General features: G+C 43.8%; 1 protein-coding gene across 1 annotated transcript in view; it reads left to right on the top strand.

The window, feature by feature from the left end:
* The window catches only part of LOC144826913 (cytochrome P450 2K1-like), a 190,296-nt gene extending 167,792 nt beyond the window's left edge, over positions 1–22,504 (top strand). Inside the window, exon 9 of the mRNA XM_078685371.1 lies at positions 22,323–22,504. Coding sequence (XP_078541497.1) covers positions 22,323–22,504 — 182 coding nt within the window. The remainder of the gene's footprint in view (positions 1–22,322) is intronic.
* Positions 22,505–22,793: the final 289 nt, after the last annotated feature.

The raw sequence follows: 22,793 nt of genomic DNA, 5'->3' as shown, positions 1-22,793 counted from the left end.
TCTCATGGAACCAAGATTCAGCATGGTCTCCTTATTCAAGCTCTGTTAGATGCCATACATTTACCGACATCCATTGCTATCATGAAATGCAAAGCACATACGAAAGTTACTGACATTATTTCCCAAGGTAACGATCTAGCAGACCGCACAGCCAAGCTTACAGCACAGACTCTAGACATTCCAGTTAATCAGACACATACTCCAGATCCGACTACATGCATGACAGTTAAGGACCCTACACAAGATGTCATAGATATCCAGTTACATGCTACTTCCGAGGAAATCAAGAAATGGTCTGAACAAGGAGGGGTCCAGACAGATCAAGGATGGTTAACAAAGGGTAGAGCCACATGGTTTCTCCCCGACTCTATGGTTCAAGTCATTATCAATACCGCACATAGTCCAGCACATTTAGGAGAAAAAGCTATGTTAGACAGTATCCAGAACATTTGGTTCAACAAGCATTTACGAGCTGCAGCCAAGCAGAAAGTCCGTACCTGTATGATATGTTGTCAGTTTAATCCAGGTAAAAGTGTCCCGGTGGAACAAGGTGGTTTCCAGCCCCCTGACCACCCTTTTGAGGTCCTCCAGATGGATTATATTCAAATGGAGCGATGTCGAGGTTTCAAGTATGTCCTTGTAGTAGTATGCGCTTTGTCCAGGTGGACAGAAGCATATCCAGTCCCAGATTACACAGCCGCGACCACTGCCAAGCAGCTGGTTCGTGAATTCTTCCCTAGATATGGACTCCCTAGAGTCGTATATTCTGATAACGGTCAGCCATTCTCCTCAGAGTTAATGAAGCATGTTTCCCTGTTGTTAGGGTACCAGTGGAAGTTCCATTGTGTACGCCATCCTGAAGCAGCCGGTCTGGTCGAGAGACATAATCAGACCCTGAAAATCCGTATTGCAAAAGTCTGTAAAGAAAAAGGTGTGGACTGGCTAGTAGCTCTGCCAGTTGCTCTATTTTATATGCGCATGGTCGCACATTCTAGATCAGGTCTGTCCCCGTATGAGGTCGTATTCGGCCGCCCCCCTAACATGTGGGGTACTCCTAGACCCCGAAGTATTACCGATGTTTCATGTAATATGTTGACAGATTACCTAGCTTCCTTGATGTCTGCCCTCAACTCATGTCGTTCACAGGTTGCCGCCGCCTTTCCAGACAATACCGAGGTGGCACCGCATGAAATCGTTCCAGGTTCCCTTGTGATGGTCCGGAATTTTGACAGATCAAGTCCGCTGGAACCTCGTTGGAAGGAGCCACGTCAGGTCCTCTTGACCACCCGTACTGCCGTCAAGCTGGAAGGCAGGAAGGGGTGGGTCCACCTTTCTCATGTAAAACTTTTCAATGGATTGAAACCCGTTTCTAAAAACATTTCCAAGGAGTCCCAGGATTTTAAAGACTGCCAAGACATTGTTTTAAAGGACTGTCCCGCAAAAGACATTGTTACAACCCCTTCCCTGTTAGAGAAAACTCCGCAACAGGAGTATAAGCAAAAACTACGGTCTAGTAAGTCAGTCAGTTTGATTGTATAAGTCCTCCCCTAGGTGAAACGGTTAGATTGTTTCTGACATGTATAAAATAGACCCCCATAGTGAGAGAGTCAGTAAAAACTCAATTCAATGTATCGTTTTTCTAAGTTTCATATTATTCATCAGCCTAATGATTTCCTGCACCAGTTATGCCTTTTTCCTATATTTTCCAGTTTCTCATGTAAATAAGTCTGCTAATGCTACAGTAGAGCACACGTTTAGTGATCTGCCTCCTCACGAATATTCTTACCGCCTCGCTATGCGTAATAATTCGTTTATCCGTATGTTACATTATTCACACCAGACCAGCAATGCCACTAATTGTTGGGTGTGTGGTCGACTCCCCCCTTTCCAGACACCGAAGGGAGTTCTGCCACTCTTTCCTTATCCATTCTCACACAATGGTTCGTGTGGAGCATGGTCCACGTTAACGTCATCCGCAACAGATATGTCTTTTCTTAACAGTACATGTTTCCCAGACAAGCAAGGTCTCCCCCGCAGAACCGGGTTAGATCTAGAAAATGAAGTGTATAATTTAGGTAATTATTCGTCGAATTTCATGGTCCTGAATGTTCAGTCTGATACTACTCCAGACTCACCTGCTATTTCAGTACTACCAGTCAAAGGCGAATTATGTGTCCGTAAATAAGGGTTCTGTACATGTAGGACATAGTGATTGTACTACTATTATCAAGTATAGTGACAGTGGGAAATCTAATTTTAAAGCCTCACGTCATTCTTATTTTGTTTGTGGTCAAACTGCATATGTTCGTCTGCCCCTCGATTGGGAGGGAACCTGTTACATTGCCTTCCTACTGCCGCCTGTTTTTCTAGCCCCACCTGACTACCATAGGAATTCCTTCCTAGTACATACCAGACACAAGAGATATCTCCCGATTGTCGATTATACAGAAACTGCCGCAGAGCAATTCATTGATATAGATAAAGGTGTTTTCCCTTATTTAGGCACAGTTGTAAATAGTAAGCTAATTCGTAGGTTAACAAGAACCCTTGAAGCAGTAGTAGATGAGACTGCCTCCGCTCTAGGTAACTTAACTGAAGAGCAATCCTTTATGAGAATTGTCGTTTTACAGAATCGTCTCGTCCTTGACGTCATACTGGCCGATAGGGGCGGGGCCTGTAGAGTTCTCGGATCTAGTTGCTGCATTTTCATTCCAAATAACGCGCCGTCTGTTTATTCAGCTATAACCAGACTCCATAAAATTGCCCATCTGTTACATCAAGATCCAGGCACCTGGACATGGTCCGGTTGGTTCTGGAATATAATTTCCGCATGGGGATGGAAATTCCTGTCCTTTCTAAGTATTGCAGTAGCGATCATATTTAGCTGCTGCCTCTGTATACAATGTGGCCCTGCGATTTGCAGCATGTGTGCTACCTCTTGTATTCCTAGTCCTAAGCCCCGTTCTAAGTCCCGTTCCAAGATAATTCGAGACGAGCAAATGGTACTGTATGAAATGATAGATGGTATCATGAAAATTGATGTTTCCTGATGGAAACGTAGTGACAAGGAGGGAATGTGGAAAAGTAAATTTTGCCATGTTCTGTGTCCCTACGCCTCATCCATCATATGTTATGTGTGCATGACCAATATGCATATGTTATTCCCCACGTCCGATTAATGACGCAATTACAGTTGTGTCCACCTCTAGTATGCTATTTTCCAGTCCTCGTGAATACTACGAATATCAGGCCTATGTAAAGTTACGTTGCCACGTTTCTCAGTGTGCACGTTATTCCATTATGAAGTCCCCGTTTCCAGGCCTCAAAAGGGCCCGGACCACAGATTCAGCTCCTGTCTCCTGAAGTCTCGCTGAGGAGCGATACAGCCCCCACCTGTATCCTCGACCTTTCACTTACTTCCTGCCTCGCAGTGCCCGGTGCAGCCTGGCTCTGCCTCTGAGTCTGCCAAAAGTATGTTATAGTTCCAGTTATCAGTTCAGTCCTCCTTCTCTGCATTCCTAAGCTACTGAACTGCATCAATAGTTCCCGTCATTGTCTAGCCTATGCGGCTCCACGTTAGAGAAATACTGTATTTAATGGTCATTTAATATTCTTCATCACGCACTACATGTAGAATAATGCATGGTCCAGTCTTAGAATCAAGTTAGCCTTTCCCCTCATGACTTCTAGTTTATATCAACATGTTCCCTAAACATCAGATACTAGATAGGGTTTAGGTACAAGTCGCTCCGACCCTCCAGACTTTAGTCTCTGCTCCTAGCACAGAGTTCATAGCCCCCAGCTTCTCCTAGTAATACGTCATTGCCAGTTTGCGCGCACCATTAGGTTAGAGTTCCCGGCTCCTTAGGTAGCCCCCTCCTATGTTTCCGTCCCATTCATGACATATTCTGTTACGTTTGCACCACATGTCTATGTATACGCCCAGTTACACCTACTTTTTCTGTTATCTTTCGCGACTGCTACGCGTCACGCCTTCTGCTCCACCCACTGCTACGCCTACTGCAATGTAATGCTATGTGTTTGCGCTATGTATATAAGTTCATGTATTGTTATTAAAAGTTAGCGCGCTCATCCCAGACCCAGCCCCAGCAGCTGCTGGGCCTCTTTTCCCCTGCTGGGTCATCCTATGCAGGTTGTCCTGATCCTGTCCTTATGCTGTAATAAACCTGCAGAAACTCCTACTACCTCGAATCTTGACTCTTATTTATTGAGCTATCTGTTATGCTATATGCCTAGTCAAAAATAGGGTATTATTTATTTATTTACCACACTTGCACGGTAAAGGGACAGGATCTGGTGGGAATCTGCGGAACACTTGACTTGAGGGGACACCAGAGGTCGTGATGGGAAGTGTAACCTCATGGATCAATGGGATAAATATCTGATATCTAATGATGTACTTGCACCTAATAGCTTAAGTGAGGACGATTCGCCATTATATTCAATGTGGTAGTCCTTTGCGGTTGCACCCTGCCAGAGTTGTGCTTTAACCCTTTCGCAGCGGCGGCAATACCGCCGCAGCGCTAAGGGGGTGGGGCGGCCGCACGGCGCTCCGACGCTTATGATGGAACCGCTCGGTCATGGTCCTCGGGTGGGATGTGCTTGTGACGGAGCGGTTCCGTCATGGCCCTGCCCGTTCTTTAGAACGTCAGCACAGGCGCGAAATCAGCGCCGCGCAGGCGCGGCGAGCGGGCCATGACGGAACCACTCCGTCACCAGCACAGCCCACCCGAGGGCCATGACGGAGCGTTTCCGTCATAAGCGTGGGAGTGGTTAAATGATCATCCTGGGCTAAGGGATTGGGTGTCAAGGTGTGGGTGAGAGGAGCATAGTTGATTATTTTTGTTTGATCATTAGTTATTTGGATATTTGATTTTAATAATTACTGTCACTGTAAAAGTATATACATTGCTCCTTTACTGTTTAAAGCGATGCTGATTGAGGTATTTGAATCAGGTTTACTTATATGATCACGTAATATTTTTATGACATATAATATGTTGTATATGTCATAACAAAGTTTAAAAAAAATAATGGAAACATGTCTCTGTCAGAAACTATCACCAGTAGAAGGGAGGAACGTTGTTCAAAAATCTTTTTAACAATTTTATTAGGTTGAAACATGTGCCTGAAAGAGCTTGTGACCTGAAGGATAAAGCGGGTGTTGAATTTCACCCATAGGTTTTTTACTACTTAGACTGTGTTTGGCGGGGCTTCCAGAGTCTGGCCACCATGTTTTTGGAACAAAAGAAATAGTCTTACCTAAAAGCATGATCTCCACTTTGTTTGTGTTGTATTCAAAATGGTTGGACTGCATCCAATGGATTACCTAAACTGTGTGTCATCTGCATATTAAGCGGTTTTGATGCCTAAAGATGAGATCGGTTTAATGAGGGGGCCATATATAGGTTGAACAGTGCAGGCCCACGAGATAGATGAGCCCTTTGGTACCCATGAAGGGATGTTTCTTTCAGGTGATAGAAAAGGTCCTAGCTCCACCATTTGCCTGCGGTCTAATAGAAAATGTTTTAGCCAGGCTAAGGCCAGGTGAGTAATGCCACAGTTTTTAATGCACAGTAATAGGATATTGTGTGAGTTGGTGTCCAATGCGGCTGATAGGTCTAATAAAATCAGTACTGTGTTCTTACCTACATCCAATGTTAACTTGAGAGTGTCTGCCACTTCCAGTGGGACTGACTCTGTAGAGTGTTTGGGATGCAAACATGCCTGCCTATGGTGGAAAATGTTGGCTTTTACTAAGAATGTCATCACCTGCCTGTTTACCAGTTTTTCCCTAGCAGAGGTAGAAAAAAAATGTAGAGGTTCTGCCTCTTCAATCTTTGTCCAAGTGGAGATGTCTGCCTCAGCTGTTGACTCTCCGCACATGTAAGAATATATTTTAGCAGAAAATGTGGTAAGGACAGAGGAGAGTGGTTAGAACGTGAGTAATTCTGACTACTATAGGGGAGGGGCTAAGAGAAGAGTAACAAAAAGTTAGGGTAAGGCTAGTAAGTGGTTTGGAGAGGGACGTGCATCCACCCACAAAACAGTAAGCCCATGCCTGTCTACAAACTGCACTTTTCAATTTAAATTAATCAATAATGTTGTGACTGTTCTATTCTGGTCTGTTTTTAAATACAAATATAAACAATAATTCACATTAATATTTGCCATTACATATTTGTTTCTCCATTTTTTAAAGAGTTAGTGAATCCAATTGCTCATATTCAAAATATCTGAAATTGCATGATAGTGTTTGACTTCTGTTCTTGTTTTTTGCAACCTCATTCAAAAGTTACCGTTTAAGGCTAGAAAGACAGCTGGATTTAAAACTGGGAGGGATTAGACATATTTAAAGTTAGCAGCAGGGTAATTCTGTTTTCTGGTTGGAGTAATTGCCATGTAGCCAGTAGCCACATCTGTGTACATTGTGAAATATACATTATGCAAGGCAGGTCCATGTACTAAGGCAGCAGAATTGTACTCAGGTGCAGGACTCTTCAAGTAGTAAATAGATGAAAATGGGTCATTGCCCTCAGCTGCTACTCTGTGCTGTCCCACTGGTGCTGAGCACCTGGAGAGTGATGTTAAATCCACACTCTACTGGTACATAAGGTGGGACACCCGAGATGCCGCTATTGCGATTCACATGCTTTACCATTTTACCCTTGCTGGCAACTCTATAGCCCAATGGCAGCAGTGGAGCAGGAATCCTGCATTAGACATTGGAACAAGTCCGCCATAATTCCCAACATGAGCGATACACAGTAGCAGGGCCAGGATTAAAAGGAACACACACCTTTAGCCGTCTCCCAGCTTTTGTAAGACGCTGGGACAGTGCTTGGGATCAGTCCCCTGCTTTTTGTGTGACTACTCATCAACCTCTTGGATGCACTGATTTGCACCATGATAGCCCCACTTTAGCACATTTACTCTGTTGCTAGAGGCATGTGATGTATCTCTGCTAAATACAATGGCTTGTGCCTGCATAAGGGGGTTGTAGTTGAGCTACATGCCTCACATGTGCAATCAAGATATTCAGCTATAAAGTGCAGTGTTTTTAAACAACACGCTGTAGATCATGAATTGCTCAGCCTTGTCAGCCCTCTTCCTCCTGTCATCAGTAGCTTGGCGCACAGGCCAGAGGCCTGACCTCTGCAGTGGCAGTGTTCATATAAGCTGTGTTTTCATGAACACTAATCAGTTAAATAATTAGCAGTGTGGGCAAAGGTTCACACCATTTTGTGGTACATTACAGGTAGCAGGACTCCACCCTGTAGCCCCTAAAGAGGAATCACCACTGCAGCTACTCCACTGAAAGGTTGAGCCGGTGGGCAGCAACAGTAGTGCCCTATTGAGGTGAACTGAAACCCATTGTCCACGCACATCCCAGACAAAACACCCTAACTCTGCACACCGGGGTGGCTTCCTATAGACTATTACCATAAAGTCTTGTAGTCCACTTGCAGGCAGCAAAACAGGTATCAAAACAAGGTAACCACATACACAGACTCAACAACAGGCATTGAAAGCATATCATATACAATAACAAATTCTTGTAAGAATGATCCTGTATAAAATGAATATAAAGCCTTGTGTGGTCACAAAGACAATCCGACATTTTGCAATTGCTTTCTATTTTAATAAACACATTTTTATTAGCATTTATAAAACATGCATAACAATATTAAACATTTTACCCCCACTGCCACCAACCTCCCTTAAGTCCAGTCCCCATTATTGTATATAGACAACAGATATATATTTAGCAAATTACATTTTTATCCATTTTCTTTCAAACCATCATAACTCTTTTCTAAATGTTTAAGGGAAATCCAATAAATGATCCCATGCATGAACTTTTCAATTGATCCTCTTCCTTTCCTCATTTTACTGTTCCATACTGCACTCTCATAACCAACCCAACGAACCAACTCCATTATCCATTTTGCTCTCCTGTGGCCTGGGCGCCTTCCAGTTCTCAGTTATTTCACGTCTTGTGAGTGCCAAAGCAAATCAATAAATCCAGTAGTATTTTTACACTTTGTGGGTCTTGGAAATCCTCCCGGCAGACATACCACAGGAATACACTCAAATGATCTCCTTGTTACCTCATTTATACTGAATATTTCTTTTCTCCAGTAGTCCACTAATAATGCACACAACCATGCCATGTGCAACATTTCTGCACCCTGTTCACCACATCTCGGGCTTGCCGCTTTTGTCCCATAAGTTCAATGTATTTTTCCTTGAGTTAGATATGTTGTATGCAAGTAGAAATACAACATAGATACAGTGTGTGAATTTCTAAGAATGTTAGACCATTCCAACTCTGGTATTGGATGTACTCGATCCTCCTCCCACTTTTCTCATAAGTCAACATGAGACATTATCATATCACTTCTTATTGCCTGATAAAGGCACAACACCGCCTTCATATGACCCGTCATGGCACACAATAATTGACAAGCACTATATACTTGCAGCTCTACTAAAGCCAGACTCCAGTGGTTGCACAGTCTGGTGATCACCACTTGATGCAACAAAAACTGCCCTCTCAGGATCTTAAAAAGAGGAAGAAAATTACTCAAATGACACTATGATAATATTACCCCTTCACTATGTGGAAAAGTAAATTTTGCCATGCTATATGTGCCTACGTGTTCCCCATGTTATGTTATATGTGCATGATCGATATGCATGTATTCCCCTATGATCGATTAAAGACGCAATTACAGTTGTGTCCATCTCTAGTATGCCAGTTTCCAGTCCTCGTGAATACAACGAATATCAGGCCTATGTAATCCTACGTTGCCACGTTTCACAGTGTGCACGTTAATTCATTGAATTGTCCCCGTTTCTAGGCCTCAAAAGGGCCCGGACTCAGATTCAGCTCCTGTTTCCTGAACCCTCTCCGAGGAGCGATACAGCCCCCACCTGTATCCCTGACCCTTAGCTTACTTTCATGCCTCGCAGTGCCCGGCTCGGCCTGGCTCTGCCTCTTAGTCTGCCAAGAGTATGTTATGATTCTAGTTATCAGTCCAGCCCTCCTTCTCTGCATTCCTAAGCTACTGAATCGCATCAATAGTTTCCGTCATGTTCTAGCCTTTATGTCTCCATGTAAGAGAAATACTGTATTAATATTCATAGAATATTCCTCGCACACACACTACATATAGGATTATGCATGCATCAGTCTTAATGTCTGTTAGCCTTTGCCCTGATAACTTTTGGATTCTATCAACATGTTCTCTAAACACCAGATACTAGATAGGCTTTAGGTACATGTCGCTCTGACTCTCCAGACTTTAGTCTCCTCTTCTAGCACAGAAGTCATAGCCCCCAGTTCTCCCTAGTAACACATCATTGTCAGTTTGCGCGCACCACTAGGTAAGAGGTCCCAGCTGCTCAGGTAGCCCCCTCCATGTTTCCGCCCCGTTTATGACATATTCTGTTACGTTTGCATCACATGTCTATGTATACGCCCTGTACACGCCTTCTTGTTACCTCATTCTGCTCTTATCTTTCGCGACTGCTACAAACTCCGCCTACTGCTACGCCTACTGTATTGACTGTAATGTAAATGTTTTAACTATATATACTTGTGCACTGTTATTAAAAGCTAGCCATTCCCAGATCCTGCCCCGGCAGCTGCCGGGCCCTGCCATCCCATCCCCGTACAGGCTGTCCTGTTCCAGTCCTTTATGCCTAATTAAAGCCTGTCAACTCTAGCTACCTCGTATCTTGACTCTTATTTATTGAGCTATCTATTTGTATGAGTATCCTGAAAAATAGTACCGGTAATTAATTATTTATTTACCACATAATGGCGTCCGAATAGGGACTTGCCCTTTCCCCACGCGCCGGAGAAGCCACGCAGGCCCCCTGATCCTCTGCAGCCGTGACGGAACCATCCTGCGCACCGGCAGATATTTCTGCTTTAAGTATCCCTCAGGTCCACGGAGGAGACGGAGGTTGCGGTCCAGCATCCAGACGAGGCGGTGGAGGAACGCGGCGAGTCCCGACCAGAGCCCAAGCCGAGAGTTCAAGGTCCGAGGTATCCGGAGGCCCACCTGTAACTGAAGTCCGAAGTTCGTCCGTCCGTCGTCGTAGCAGTCCAGTCCAGTCCAAGGCCTTCCGTTCTTGCTGCCCGGTGAGTACCGTTGCTGGGGTAGTATCTAGACAGGGTCAATTAATTTGTCTCTGGTCCGTGGGTTTGGGTACGCAGATCCAACACGAAGTGTCCACTTAGGTGGATGCGGGTCCTGACGTGTCTCTTTATGGGACCGGTAAGTTTCGTACTGTTTCAGCAGTGCATCTAGTCTGTTCTAGTAAGTTCTGTTCTCGAGAAATTCATGTGTTCTGTTCTCAGTATTTCAGGTAGTATCTTGTCCGAACTGTTATTCTAAATGTTGTTCCATGTGTTTTCAATGTCGTGGTATGAATGATTTGTTTTTAATTATTGTGTTTATTGTGTATTGTATTGTTTCTAGACTCCAGTCTAATCATGCCTCTGTTCTCTAAGTTACGTCAGTTAAAAACTAGAAAAGGTCTGCTCGAGGAAGCAGTTCCTGTCCCGCCTAGGGACAGTCCAGGTCATTTTATGTATCATAAGCATGGCATAAGTGCCATATTATATCTAGACTTATGGGTGGAGTACACCAAGGAATTAGAGGAAAAGTATAGATGGCCCGTATCGGGTACATGGGATGCCGAGTGCATCATGCGAGTAGAAGAAGCATTATGGAAAAAGAAAGCCAGACAGTCCCAGAAAGACGCCATCGAGTTATGGCGCAAAGAATCTCACAGGAGAACAGAAAAAGAAATCAGAAAGTCAGAATTAAGTAGAGAATCCTTAGAAAGAGCCCAGGAAAGGGAATTAATCGAAGTAGGTGAACGAGTTAAAGCCGAACAGTCAGACAGACAGAGAAATGCCCTCATTAAGGGTATGTATCCTCTTCTTGCCGAGGGCTTGCCGAAAGCAACCCCGGAAGCACCATGTAATTTTCCGCCGCCATTAGTTCCGATTAAGCTACGTCACAAACCGACCGCAGCTGATATTTTCCTCTCGTCCTATTTGGACGACACAGTCCCATAATATGCGAATCCTGCTCCGCCAGCTCCTGTAAATAATGTAATTCCTGTTCTTCCAGCCACCGGGGCACCTGTTACAGCACCGGTTACGGTACCCCCGGTCCAGCCCATAATACAAGTTCCCGCTACATCGGTCACTCTGCCAGCACGAAGAGTATCAGCCGACGATTCCAGTTTAGGGGCCGCGGGAGGAGGTCCTCCTGGTACCCCGCCGCCACACAAACGTGTAACGTTAGTCGAGTTACATGAACGTGCGTTACAGCGTACGCCCAAATATCAGTCCGTTGCAGATATCAGACGAGCTCTTACCGAATGCCGTTATGATCCAGTCCAAGGCGATGATGGTATGGTCCTGTATTCATTGCGTGTAAGACGGGTGACCGAGTATTTGGACACCCTACCGAATATGAAAGAAGATCTAGACAGAATATATCGTTTCATCCGTACAGGGGATGATCCAGAAAGTATTGGCGAAATCATGTCTCTAAGGAAAGCTGAGACCCAGCTCATGCTATTAAAGTTTCTAATCAATTGTTTAATAAGGGAACAAGATTGTCCGACTAAAGATCCGACCGAAATGAAAGTTCTGACAAGGTGGAGTGATAATATAGCCGAGGGAAGACACAAGACACTCAGTAGTATAGAGAGTATGTACAAGAAAATTCGTAAGGAAATAATAAGGTTACACGAGAAACGTAAAGAAGCACAAGTAAGCGAGAAAGAAGACAACTCTTCTACTGAAGAGGTAGACGACGAGAATCCCACCAGAATAGCGTATGTAGGTAGAACTAGACTTCCCGACCGACATTCACGTCTAGACTACAAGAAAGCTTTTCCTTCTCCAGTACCAGAACAAGGTTCTCTAGAACAAGTATTTCAAGCTACCAATCACATTCTGAAATCACGTATTGGTTATAGTGAACTTAGTACCATGCATGAACAAGAACTAGCCCGATCAGCAGTCCGATGGATTACTGATTCTACCACTTTTCCAGACGAAATAGTGGCACAAATGTTTCTGAAACTGCCCCCAGCCGAGCAGCGACTGGCGGGTATGTATATGATCCAGCACCTCATTACATTGTATGAGGGTCAGCATTCTGATCCAGGTCCGTTACATGATGTCCTGAACGAGTTACTCCAGTATAAATGGAAAGGTTTAGGTACCGATTTAATTAGTGTCATTCTAGAACAGCGCCACAAATACCGAACGTTTTTGAACCCGCATTTTGTTCACGTCTCACCTCCAGAAAGTAAACCATTCTACATAGATAGACAGCATCCGTTACGAGAAGTACATCCAGTTAGGACAGCGGGTGGTGAAATGCAACGAGTATTTGTTTACACCCCAGTTACCAAGATGGAACTCTTAGAGATGAAGAAATTAATTCCCTGTCACGACAAAGATCCAGCAGGGTTCCATCGAGAATTAAAAGACATGCTCCGTATGGGAGAATACACGTATCCAGATATTATTAAAATGCTAAAGGTCCTGTTGCCCGCAGGGGTATATGAAAAACTCAAGGAAAAAGAATGGGAGGTGGGAGAGAAAAAGATCGATTGGGCAGTTCTAGAAGCTGAAGATAAAATACGAGTACCAGGTACCGGTCTTGGAGAGAAATGTAAAGAATTACCAGCGTTATTGATTCAGGTTTTGCCTAGGTTATTAGCCACGAAAAAGGAAGACTGGGATGCAATCTCTGCATGCAAACAGAAACAGGATGAAGACACTAGTGATTTTTATTCTAGATTTGAGAAATGCTTTATCATCAACAGTGGTTTGAAGACAGGTAGCGAGTCATACCCTCATCTTTTTGTTACTAAATTAGTCGAGAATTCAAGCCCACAAGTTAAGAATCGAGTTTTGAAAGTCGAAAGTACTTGGCAAGCTAATACCCCGTCACAGATGCTCCAGATGCTCCAGTATCACCAGAATAGAATCAGAGAAGAACAAGAACACGAGAGAAGACGTATGAAAGACACGAAAATGAAAGTACTAGTTGCACAATCTGTTCCACAAGACAGTCAGAAGAGGGGTCCGAATCAAGCCAGTCATCCTGCAGTTCCCGTTAAAGGGACATGCAATTATTGTAAACAGCCAGGTCACTTTATAAACGAGTGTGCAGTTCTGAAACACAACATAGCTACTGGTAAGACTAAAGAAAGACCACGCCCGCCTAGACAAGAACAAGTTTCACAGACTTCTCAGTCACCACCGAATGCACAACAGACAGTTCCAGCACCGCAGCCTATCGCTGCAACACAGCATGTTACACAGCAGATGTACCAGTATGCTCAGTCAGAGTATCCAGAGTATCAACCGTATTCATGAAACAGCCTAGAGAGGGAGGTAGGCGTGCCTCTCATCGAGATACCTGTAGATCAAGAGGGTCCCTATGTACATAGTCAAGTATTAGGGAAAGACAGAAAGTTTTTGATTGATACAGGGGCAAGTAGGACTACTATCAGTCATGACGAGGTTCCAGGGGCTCCACTCTCAGGCTCTAGAAATGTCTCCCTTGGATTTTCAGGAAAGCCTATTGTAAACGAGATTTCAAAGCCAGTTACTCTAGAAGTTGGTCCATTGTCCCGAACTACTGATTTGTTACTTACGAAATCATGTCCAGAAAATTTGTTAGGTATTAAAACATTGAAAGAATTAGGTGCAGTTATTTGCTGTTCCCCAGAAGGAATACGCTTGTTTTTAAGAGACTTTAAAGGTCACTATGTATTACGTGATTTTGATCCAAGATTGTCCAATGTACCGCAGCATTTTTGGGCGCAAGGTCCAACTGATGTAGGTCTTATGCAAATCACACCCCATCGTGTGACTCTCAAGCAAGGTATAGTCCTGCCACGAATCAGACAGTACAGATTGCCACCTGAGGCTGTAGCAGCCTTATCCAAAATTATTGACGAGCTCATTGCTCAAGGAGTGGTTGTAGAAACTGACTCCAATGTATGCAATTCTCCTATCATTCCAGTCATGAAACGTACTGATCCAAATGCACCTCCAGTATATCGATTAGTGATTGACCTTCGAGAACTTAATAAATGTATCATACCCCAGTATCCAGTAGTCCCAGATATTTCATCCCTATTGACAGCTATTGATTCTGAAGCTGTATTTTTTACTGTAATAGACCTCAAGAATGCATTTTTCAGTGTTCCCATTCATCCAGACAGCCAGTACCTTTTCGGTTTTTGTTTAAATGGAAGGAGCTATAAATTCACACGAGCTCCTCAAGGTTTCACAGAAAGTCCTAGTATTTACAGTCAAGCACTTAAAAGACAACTAGACAATATTCACATGCCAGCTGACACTGCCCTGCTCCAGTATGTCGATGATCTACTGATCACGGCCCGTTCTGAACGTGACTGCGAGCGAGCGTCACTTACAGTTCTGTATTTCCTAGCCGAGATGGGGCACAAGGTGTCCCCTTCGAAGCTCCAGTTCTGTGTCCAGCAAGTGATCTACTTAGGCCACTTACTGTCCAAGTGGGGTAGGCAGTTGACACCAGACCGTATCCAGTTAATAGCGAGTCTTCCACAGCCCAAGACACAGAAGGAGGTACGTGCTTTTATCGGCCTTACTTCTTATTGCAGACAATGGATTCCTCAGTATGCATATCTAGCCAAGCCACTGATACAGTTAACGACACAGGAGGCAGCCGTATCGACTGTCCTCCCTTGGACATCTGAACATACACTTAGTTTTAATGAATTAAAGAAAGCTTTATGCCAAGCACCTGTTCTAGCAACACCGAACTACAGTAAGCCTTTTACACTTTTTGTCACAGAACGTAATGGTACTGCATTATCTGTTCTCACACAAGATCAAGCGGGACAGTACAAGCCTTGTGCTTATTTTTCGAGCACATTAGATCCAGTAGCCCAGGCTCTGCCTGCGTGCCTCAAGTCAGTTGCAGCCACAGCTCTAGCTATCAGACAAAGTGATTCCATAGTATTAGGACACTCCCTGACAGTACAAGTTCCACACTCCGTGGAAGTTCTTTTAAACCGAACACAGACTCAGCACTTGACCATTGCACGTTTAACAGGTTATGAACTGACACTGTTCCAGCCACACATAGAAATCAGATGCTGCAACGTTCTAAATCCTGCTACACTGTTACCGTCAGTTACTTCAAATCCTGCCACACATGACTGTGTGGAAGTTGTTAACACCATGACAAAGCCAAGACAAGACCTGACAGACATTGCACTACCTAATCCCGACCTGACACTTTATGTGGATGGTTCATGTATGAGAACTAGTACAGGAGAACTAGTAGCCGCGTATGCAGTGACTACTGAAACAGAAGTTATTGAGACACACCGTATTGACATCCTGTCTGCTCAAGCAGCAGAGCTAGTTGCTCTGACCCAAGCCTGCATACGTGCCAAGAACCTAAAAGTAAACATATATACAGATTCACGTTACGCATTCGGAGTTGTACACGACTTCGGAGTGCTCTGGCAGGAAAGAGGTTTCATGACTTCTCATGGAACCAAGATTCAGCATGGTCTCCTCATTCAAGCTCTGTTAGATGCAATACATTTACCGACAGCTATCGCTATCATGAAGTGCAAGGCACACACGAAAGTTACTGATATTATTTCCCAAGGTAATGATCTTGCAGATCGAACAGCCAAGCTTACAGCTCAGACACCAGACATTCCAGTTAACAAGACACCGACATTCACTCCAGAGCAGACTACTTGCATGACAGTTAAGGACCCTACACAAGATGTCATAGACATACAGTTACATGCTACTCCTGAAGAAATCAAGAAATGGTCCGAACAAGGAGGGGTCCTGACAGATCAGGGATGGGTGACAAAGGGAAAAGCCACATGGTTTCTCCCCGACTCTATGGTTCAAGTCATTATCAATACCGCACATAGTCCAGCACATCTAGGAGAAAAAGCCATGTTAGACAGTATACAGAACCTTTGGTTCAACAAGCACTTACGAGCTGCAGCCAAGCAGAAAGTCCGTACTTGTATGATATGTTGCCAGTTCAATCCAGGTAAAAGTGTCCCGGTGGAACAAGGTGGATTCCAACCTCCTGACCACCCTTTTGAAGTCCTCCAGATGGATTATATTCAGATGGAGCGATGTCGAGGTTTCAAGTATGTCCTTGTAGTTGTATGCGCTTTGTCCAGGTGGACAGAAGCATATCCAGTTTCAGATTACACAGCCGCGACCACTGCCAAGCAGCTGGTTCGTGAATTCTTCCCCCGTTATGGACTCCCTAGGGTCGTATATTCTGATAACGGCCAGCCATTCTCATCTGAGCTCATGAAGCATGTTTCCCTCTTGTTAGGGTACCAGTGGAAGTTCCATTGTGTGCGCCATCCTGAAGCAGCCGGTCTCGTAGAGAGACATAATCAAACCCTGAAAATCCGTATTGCTAAGACATGTAAAGAGAAAGGTGTAGACTGGCTAGTTGCCCTGCCAGTTGCTCTATTCTTCATGCGAATGGTTGCACACTCCAGATCAGGTCTGTCTCCTTATGAGGTCGTATTCGGCCGCCCCCCAAACATGTGGGGTACACCTAGACCTCGCAGTATTACAGATGTTTCCAGTAATATGCTGACAGATTACCTAGCTTCCTTGATGTCTGCCCTACACTCTTGTCGTTCACAGGTTGCCGCTGCATTTCCAGACAATACCGAGGTGAAACCGCATGAAATCGTTCCAGGAAGCCTCGTATTGATCAGGAACTTTGATCGTTCAAGTCCGCTGGAGCCTCGCTGGAAGGAGCCGAAACTAGTCCTTCTGACCACCCGTACGGCCGTGAAGTTGGAGGGCCGCAAGGGTTGGGTCCATCTGTCGCATGTCAAGAAATTTCATGGACTCCGAAACAAGACTTTTAATGACATTTCTACAGACATTTCCATTTCCAAAGACTGCCTGAAACCAGACTCTAATCCTGACATTAAGTCAAATCCAGAACTGAATGTTCCTCTGTTAGAGAAAACTCCGCAGCAGGAGTATAAATCCAAACTCCGGTCTAGTAAAATAAGTCAGCCAGTTTAATTGTCTAAGTCCCTCTCGGGTGAAACGGTTAGACAGGTATCTGACATGTATGAGATAGACCCCCATAGTGAGAGAGTTAGTCAAAACTCTATCCGATGTATCGTTTTTCTAAGTTTTCTATTGTTTCTAAGTTTGATGGTTACCTGCACAAGTTATGCATTGCATTTATGTTTTCCAATTTCTCATGTAAATAAGTTTTCTAATGCTACAGTAGAGCACACATTTAGTGATCTGCCTCCTCACGAGTTATCCTATCGTCTTGCTATGCGTAATAACACATTCATCAGAATGTTACACTATTCACACCAGACCAGCAATGCCACTAATTGTTGGGTGTGTGGTCGACTCCCCCCTTTCCAGACACCGAAGGGAGTTCTGCCACTCTTTCCTTATCCGTTTTCACATAATGGTTCGTGTGGAGCATGGTCCACGTTAACGTCATCTTCAAATGATATGTCCCTTCTGAATAGAACATGTTTTCCAGACAAGCAAGGTCTCACCCATAGAACAGGGTTAGATCTAGAAAATGAAGTATATGATTTAGGTAATTATTCCTCGAATTTTATGGTCCTGAATGTTCAGTCTGATACTACAATAATCCTTAACAAAAGAGGGAGAGGGAGAGGAAGGTGTGGATTCTGTCTCCCCTAATAAATATCATAAACAAAAGGAATCCACAAGGTGGAAGGTGGTTGCTACCACAATGGTGGGGAGCAACCTGGGTTGTTAAAATACCCCTCACACACCAACAGGCCCCTTGGTGTCATGCTTCATCATCGGGGTCTTCGCAAAACCTCTACGGAATGCGGCGTGCTACGACTTCACGACTACGCAGGAGCACTTTTAGGTGAACTATGTGTTTGGTGTGTGTGGGTAAACAATGTGAGTGGTGAGGTGAAGGTGAAAAAATAAAAAATACCTGGCACGTGAGTACAGAAAAATGTATTAAGTCTCCGGCTGGTATTATTAAAAGAGTGCTGTGATGGTTGTGGTCTACTGATTAGGGTAACCCAACCATGTCAGTGTGATACTACTCCAGACTTGCCTGCTATTTCAGTACTACCAGTCAAAGGCGAATTATGTGTCAGAAAGAATGGTTCCGCACATGTAGGACATAGTGATTGTACTACTACTGTCGAGTATAGTGACAGTGGGAAATCTATTTTCAAAGCCTCACGTCATTCTTATTTTGTTTGTGGTCAGACCGCATATGTTCGTCTGCCCCTCGATTGGGATGGAACATGTTACATTGCCTTCCTACTGCCACCAGTTTTTCTAGCCCCATCTGATTATCATAGAAACACACATCTAGTACACGTCAGACATAGAAGGGAGATTGAGTCCCCGATTGTCGATCGAACTGAAACTACTCTAGAACAGTATCAAGATTTTAATAAAGGTTTCTTCTTCTTTATAGGACCTATCCAGAATAGTAAGTTAATACGTAGGTTAACCAGAACCCTTGAAGCAGTAGTGAATGAGACTACTTCTGCTCTAGGTAACTTAACTGAAGAGCAATCTGCTATGAGATTTGTCATGCTCCAAAATCGTCTCGTTCTTGACGTCATACTGGCCGATAGAGGAGGAGCATGTAGAGTCATCGGATCTAGTTGCTGCATTTTCATTCCTAATAACGCGCCGTCTGTTTATTCAGCTATAACCAGACTTCATAAAATTGCCCATCAGTTACACCAGAATCCAGGCACCTGGACATGGTCCAGTTGGCTCTGGAGTATCATATCTGCCTGGGGATGGAAAGTATTGTCATTTCTAGGTATTGCAGTAATGATCCTATTCAGTTGCTGCCTCTGTATACAATGTGGCCCTGCGATTTGCGGCATTTGTGCTACCTCTTGTATTCCTAGTCCTAAATCCCGTTCCAAGACAATTCGAGACGAGCAAATGATGCTATATGAAATGATAGATGGTATCATGAATATAGATGTTTCCTGATGAAAACGTAGGGCACAAGGAGGGAATGTGGAAAAGTAAATTTTGCCATGCTATATGTGCCTACGTGTTCCCCATGTTATGTTATATGTGCATGATCGATATGCATGTATTCCCCTATGATCGATTAAAGACGCAATTACAGTTGTGTCCATCTCTAGTATGCCAGTTTCCAGTCCTCGTGAATACAACGAATATCAGGCCTATGTAATCCTACGTTGCCACGTTTCACAGTGTGCACGTTAATTCATTGAATTGTCCCCGTTTCTAGGCCTCAAAAGGGCCCGGACTCAGATTCAGCTCCTGTTTCCTGAACCCTCTCCGAGGAGCGATACAGCCCCCACCTGTATCCCTGACCCTTAGCTTACTTTCATGCCTCGCAGTGCCCGGCTCGGCCTGGCTCTGCCTCTTAGTCTGCCAAGAGTATGTTATGATTCTAGTTATCAGTCCAGCCCTCCTTCTCTGCATTCCTAAGCTACTGAATCGCATCAATAGTTTCCGCCATGGTCTAGCCTTTATGTCTCCATGTAAGAGAAATACTGTATTAATATTCATAGAATATTCCTCGCACACACACTACATATAGGATTATGCATGCATCAGTCTTAATGTCTGTTAGCCTTTGCCCTGATAACTTTTGGATTCTATCAACATGTTCTCTAAACACCAGATACTAGATAGGCTTTAGGTACATGTCGCTCTGACTCTCCAGACTTTAGTCTCCTCTTCTAGCACAGAAGTCATAGCCCCCAGTTCTCCCTAGTAACACGTCATTGTCAGTTTGCGCGCACCACTAGGTAAGAGGTCCCAGCTGCTCAGGTAGCCCCCTCCATGTTTCCGCCCCGTTTATGACATATTCTGTTACGTTTGCATCACATGTCTATGTATACGCCCTGTACACGCCTTCTTGTTACCTCATTCTGCTCTTATCTTTCGCGACTGCTACAAACTCCGCCTACTGCTACGCCTACTGTATTGACTGTAATGTAAATGTTTTAACTATATATACTTGTGCACTGTTATTAAAAGCTAGCCATTCCCAGATCCTGCCCCGGCAGCTGCCGGGCCCTGCCATCCCATCCCCGTACAGGCTGTCCTGTTCCAGTCCTTTATGCCTAATTAAAGCCTGTCAACTCTAGCTACCTCGTATCTTGACTCTTATTTATTGAGCTATCTATTTGTATGAGTATCCTGAAAAATAGTACCGGTAATTAATTATTTATTTACCACAACTATACAAATCTCCTAACACCTGCACCCAATTGTTTGCCCACTTCGCTAAGCCCCATAATCTTTCACCTGGAATGATTTGTTTCCAACTTCTCAAATGCCTGGGGCATAGGGCCTCTGAGTATGAGTTTGTTGAAGTGCCCCAAGCCAAAAGTGCAGCACAACCATCAAAGTAGGGGGCATCCCCTGCACTGGTCCCCTGACAGGGGCCTTGTGTATTCTCCTCAACACAGTCAAATCTGGTTTTATTCCAAGTTCACCTCCCCTGGACATCTTTACAAATTAATCCATTGTGTAAACCATTGCAATTGTACTGCTAGGTAGTAGAGTTCCATATCTGGGGAAGCTTGTCTTTCCTTAATAGAGGGCTGTTGCAACTTTGCCAATGCCGCCCTCCGCCTACCTGTTTCCCACATAAGAGAAACCAACAAATACTCTACACGGTATCACCATGGGCAATGTTGTGAAGATGTAACGTAATTGGGGCCACGCCACAATTTTTACTACTGCTATTCATCCTGAAACTGAAAGCGACAGCGCTCTCCCAAAATACACACTTTTCTTCAAAATTCTAATCGCCACACCAATGTCAACCTCCAATAAATCAGTTGGAGCTTGGTATAATCTTACCCCCAGATAATGTAGACATATTCTCTCATACTTAAGCCCCCTCAGATCCACAGGCTGTGGCACTTTCTTCCGTAGTGGAAACCAATATGATGTATTCCAGTTGATGCATAACCCTGCGGCTTGCAAAAACCAATCTAAGAGGTCCATGGCATGCCGCAAATCAGCATTAGTATCTTTGAGAAATAACAACATATTGTCTGAATATATTGCTGAATAATGTTGCACACCTGCCATTCCAGACCCCTGTACACCGCTCCTGTACTTGCTAACTAGGAAGTGGCTCCTTAGCAATTGCAGATAATAATGGCATGAGCAGGCACCCTTGTCGAGCCCCTCTTCCCACTGCATATATTTCCAAAATATGCCTACCTGGTTTGATACAAGCAGTAGGTGCTGCATGCAGTAGCATACTCCAAAGCAATACATTTGTTTCCCAATCCCATCTTAATGAGCACTTCATAAAGGAAATCCTAAAAGAAACTACCAAATGCCCATTGAATGTCAATTGCTGTAATCACCCCTTTTTCCTTCTCTGCAAAATCAGATGCCATGATTGCCAATACCCTCCTAATATTAAGAGCTGTATTCCTTCCCAGAATGAACCCAGACTAGTCTATATGTATTAACTTAGCTAATAATCTTATCAATATCTTGTCATCATTTAGCATAGAAAGTGGGTGATAATCCCTCCATCCTCAGAGGCTCTTCCTGGTTTCAACAATGAGTTCCCAATTTCTTCTGAAGTTTTGTTGGTCAATCGTTCTGCCTTGTGGTCTACAAAGTAAAGATTAACTAGTCTCAGTACCAATTCTTCAATATATGTCAAATAAAATTCCACAGGAAATCAACCCATTCAGCGAAGTTCCCTCCAGCCATATGCTTTATGACAGCCTTCACTTCTTGAATTTTTAGCTCCTCACCCAGGTCTTTTTTCTCCTCCACTGTAATTTCAGGTAGTTCTACTGGCTGTAAAAACTTATTAATTACATTTGTTAGGAGCTCCATTGGCATAGCATATAAACCTTCATAGAATTTATGGAATGTTCTAATTGATGGCTTTCTGTTTATGGGTGCGTGTAAACCTCCTCAGAATCTATTTCCACTATCTGTGCAATTGCTTTTTATGTCTCTAATTTATGATTCCAAATTGTTAGGCAAGAATCTGTTTCTAGTCTTTTGAATGCTCACTAGAAATACACTCAACATGGTGGAGGCGTGCGGGTGTAAACACAGCGGAATCAACTTAAGCACTTTTGGGAAATTGAACAGTAGTAACTGAAATAAGGAAAATGGTGCCAAGTGTCTACTAACTGACAATATTTCATTAATTTCATGTGTCATTTTGTTACAGGTCGAAGACACTGCATTGGTGAAAACCTTGCCAAGATGGAGTTGTTCATTTTCTTCACAAGTCTGATGCAGAAGTTCAGCTTTCGTCTCCCTCCTGATGTAACACATATAGATCTCACCCCCGCTGTTGGATTTACTACACCGCCTTCACCTTATCAGATCTGTGCACTGCATCGGGCATAAAATAATGCAAACAATTCGATGTATTAAAAACTCCTTCACCTTCATCATGTACTCCACAGAGTCATTCCCCTAAGTTGAAAATGCATCCCACACAGTCACTGATTTCCACATTTGGATAAAGCATTGTGCACAAATTGGTAATTACTTAATTAAATGCCTTACCTTCCACATATATAAATGATGTGAGAGTTAACTGTCACTGTTGACTAGTAGTAGTTGTCTTAATTTGGATATTGTTTTATCATTAAATCCTGTTGATCATTAAAACAGAATTATAATATGTGTGAGT

Source organism: Lissotriton helveticus, chromosome 4_1 (assembly GCF_964261635.1).
Source record: "Lissotriton helveticus chromosome 4_1, aLisHel1.1, whole genome shotgun sequence".
Classification (NCBI taxonomy): Eukaryota; Metazoa; Chordata; class Amphibia; order Caudata; family Salamandridae; genus Lissotriton; species Lissotriton helveticus.
Note: the sequence above shows the minus strand (reverse complement) of the source record. Positions and strands in the feature narration are given on the sequence as shown.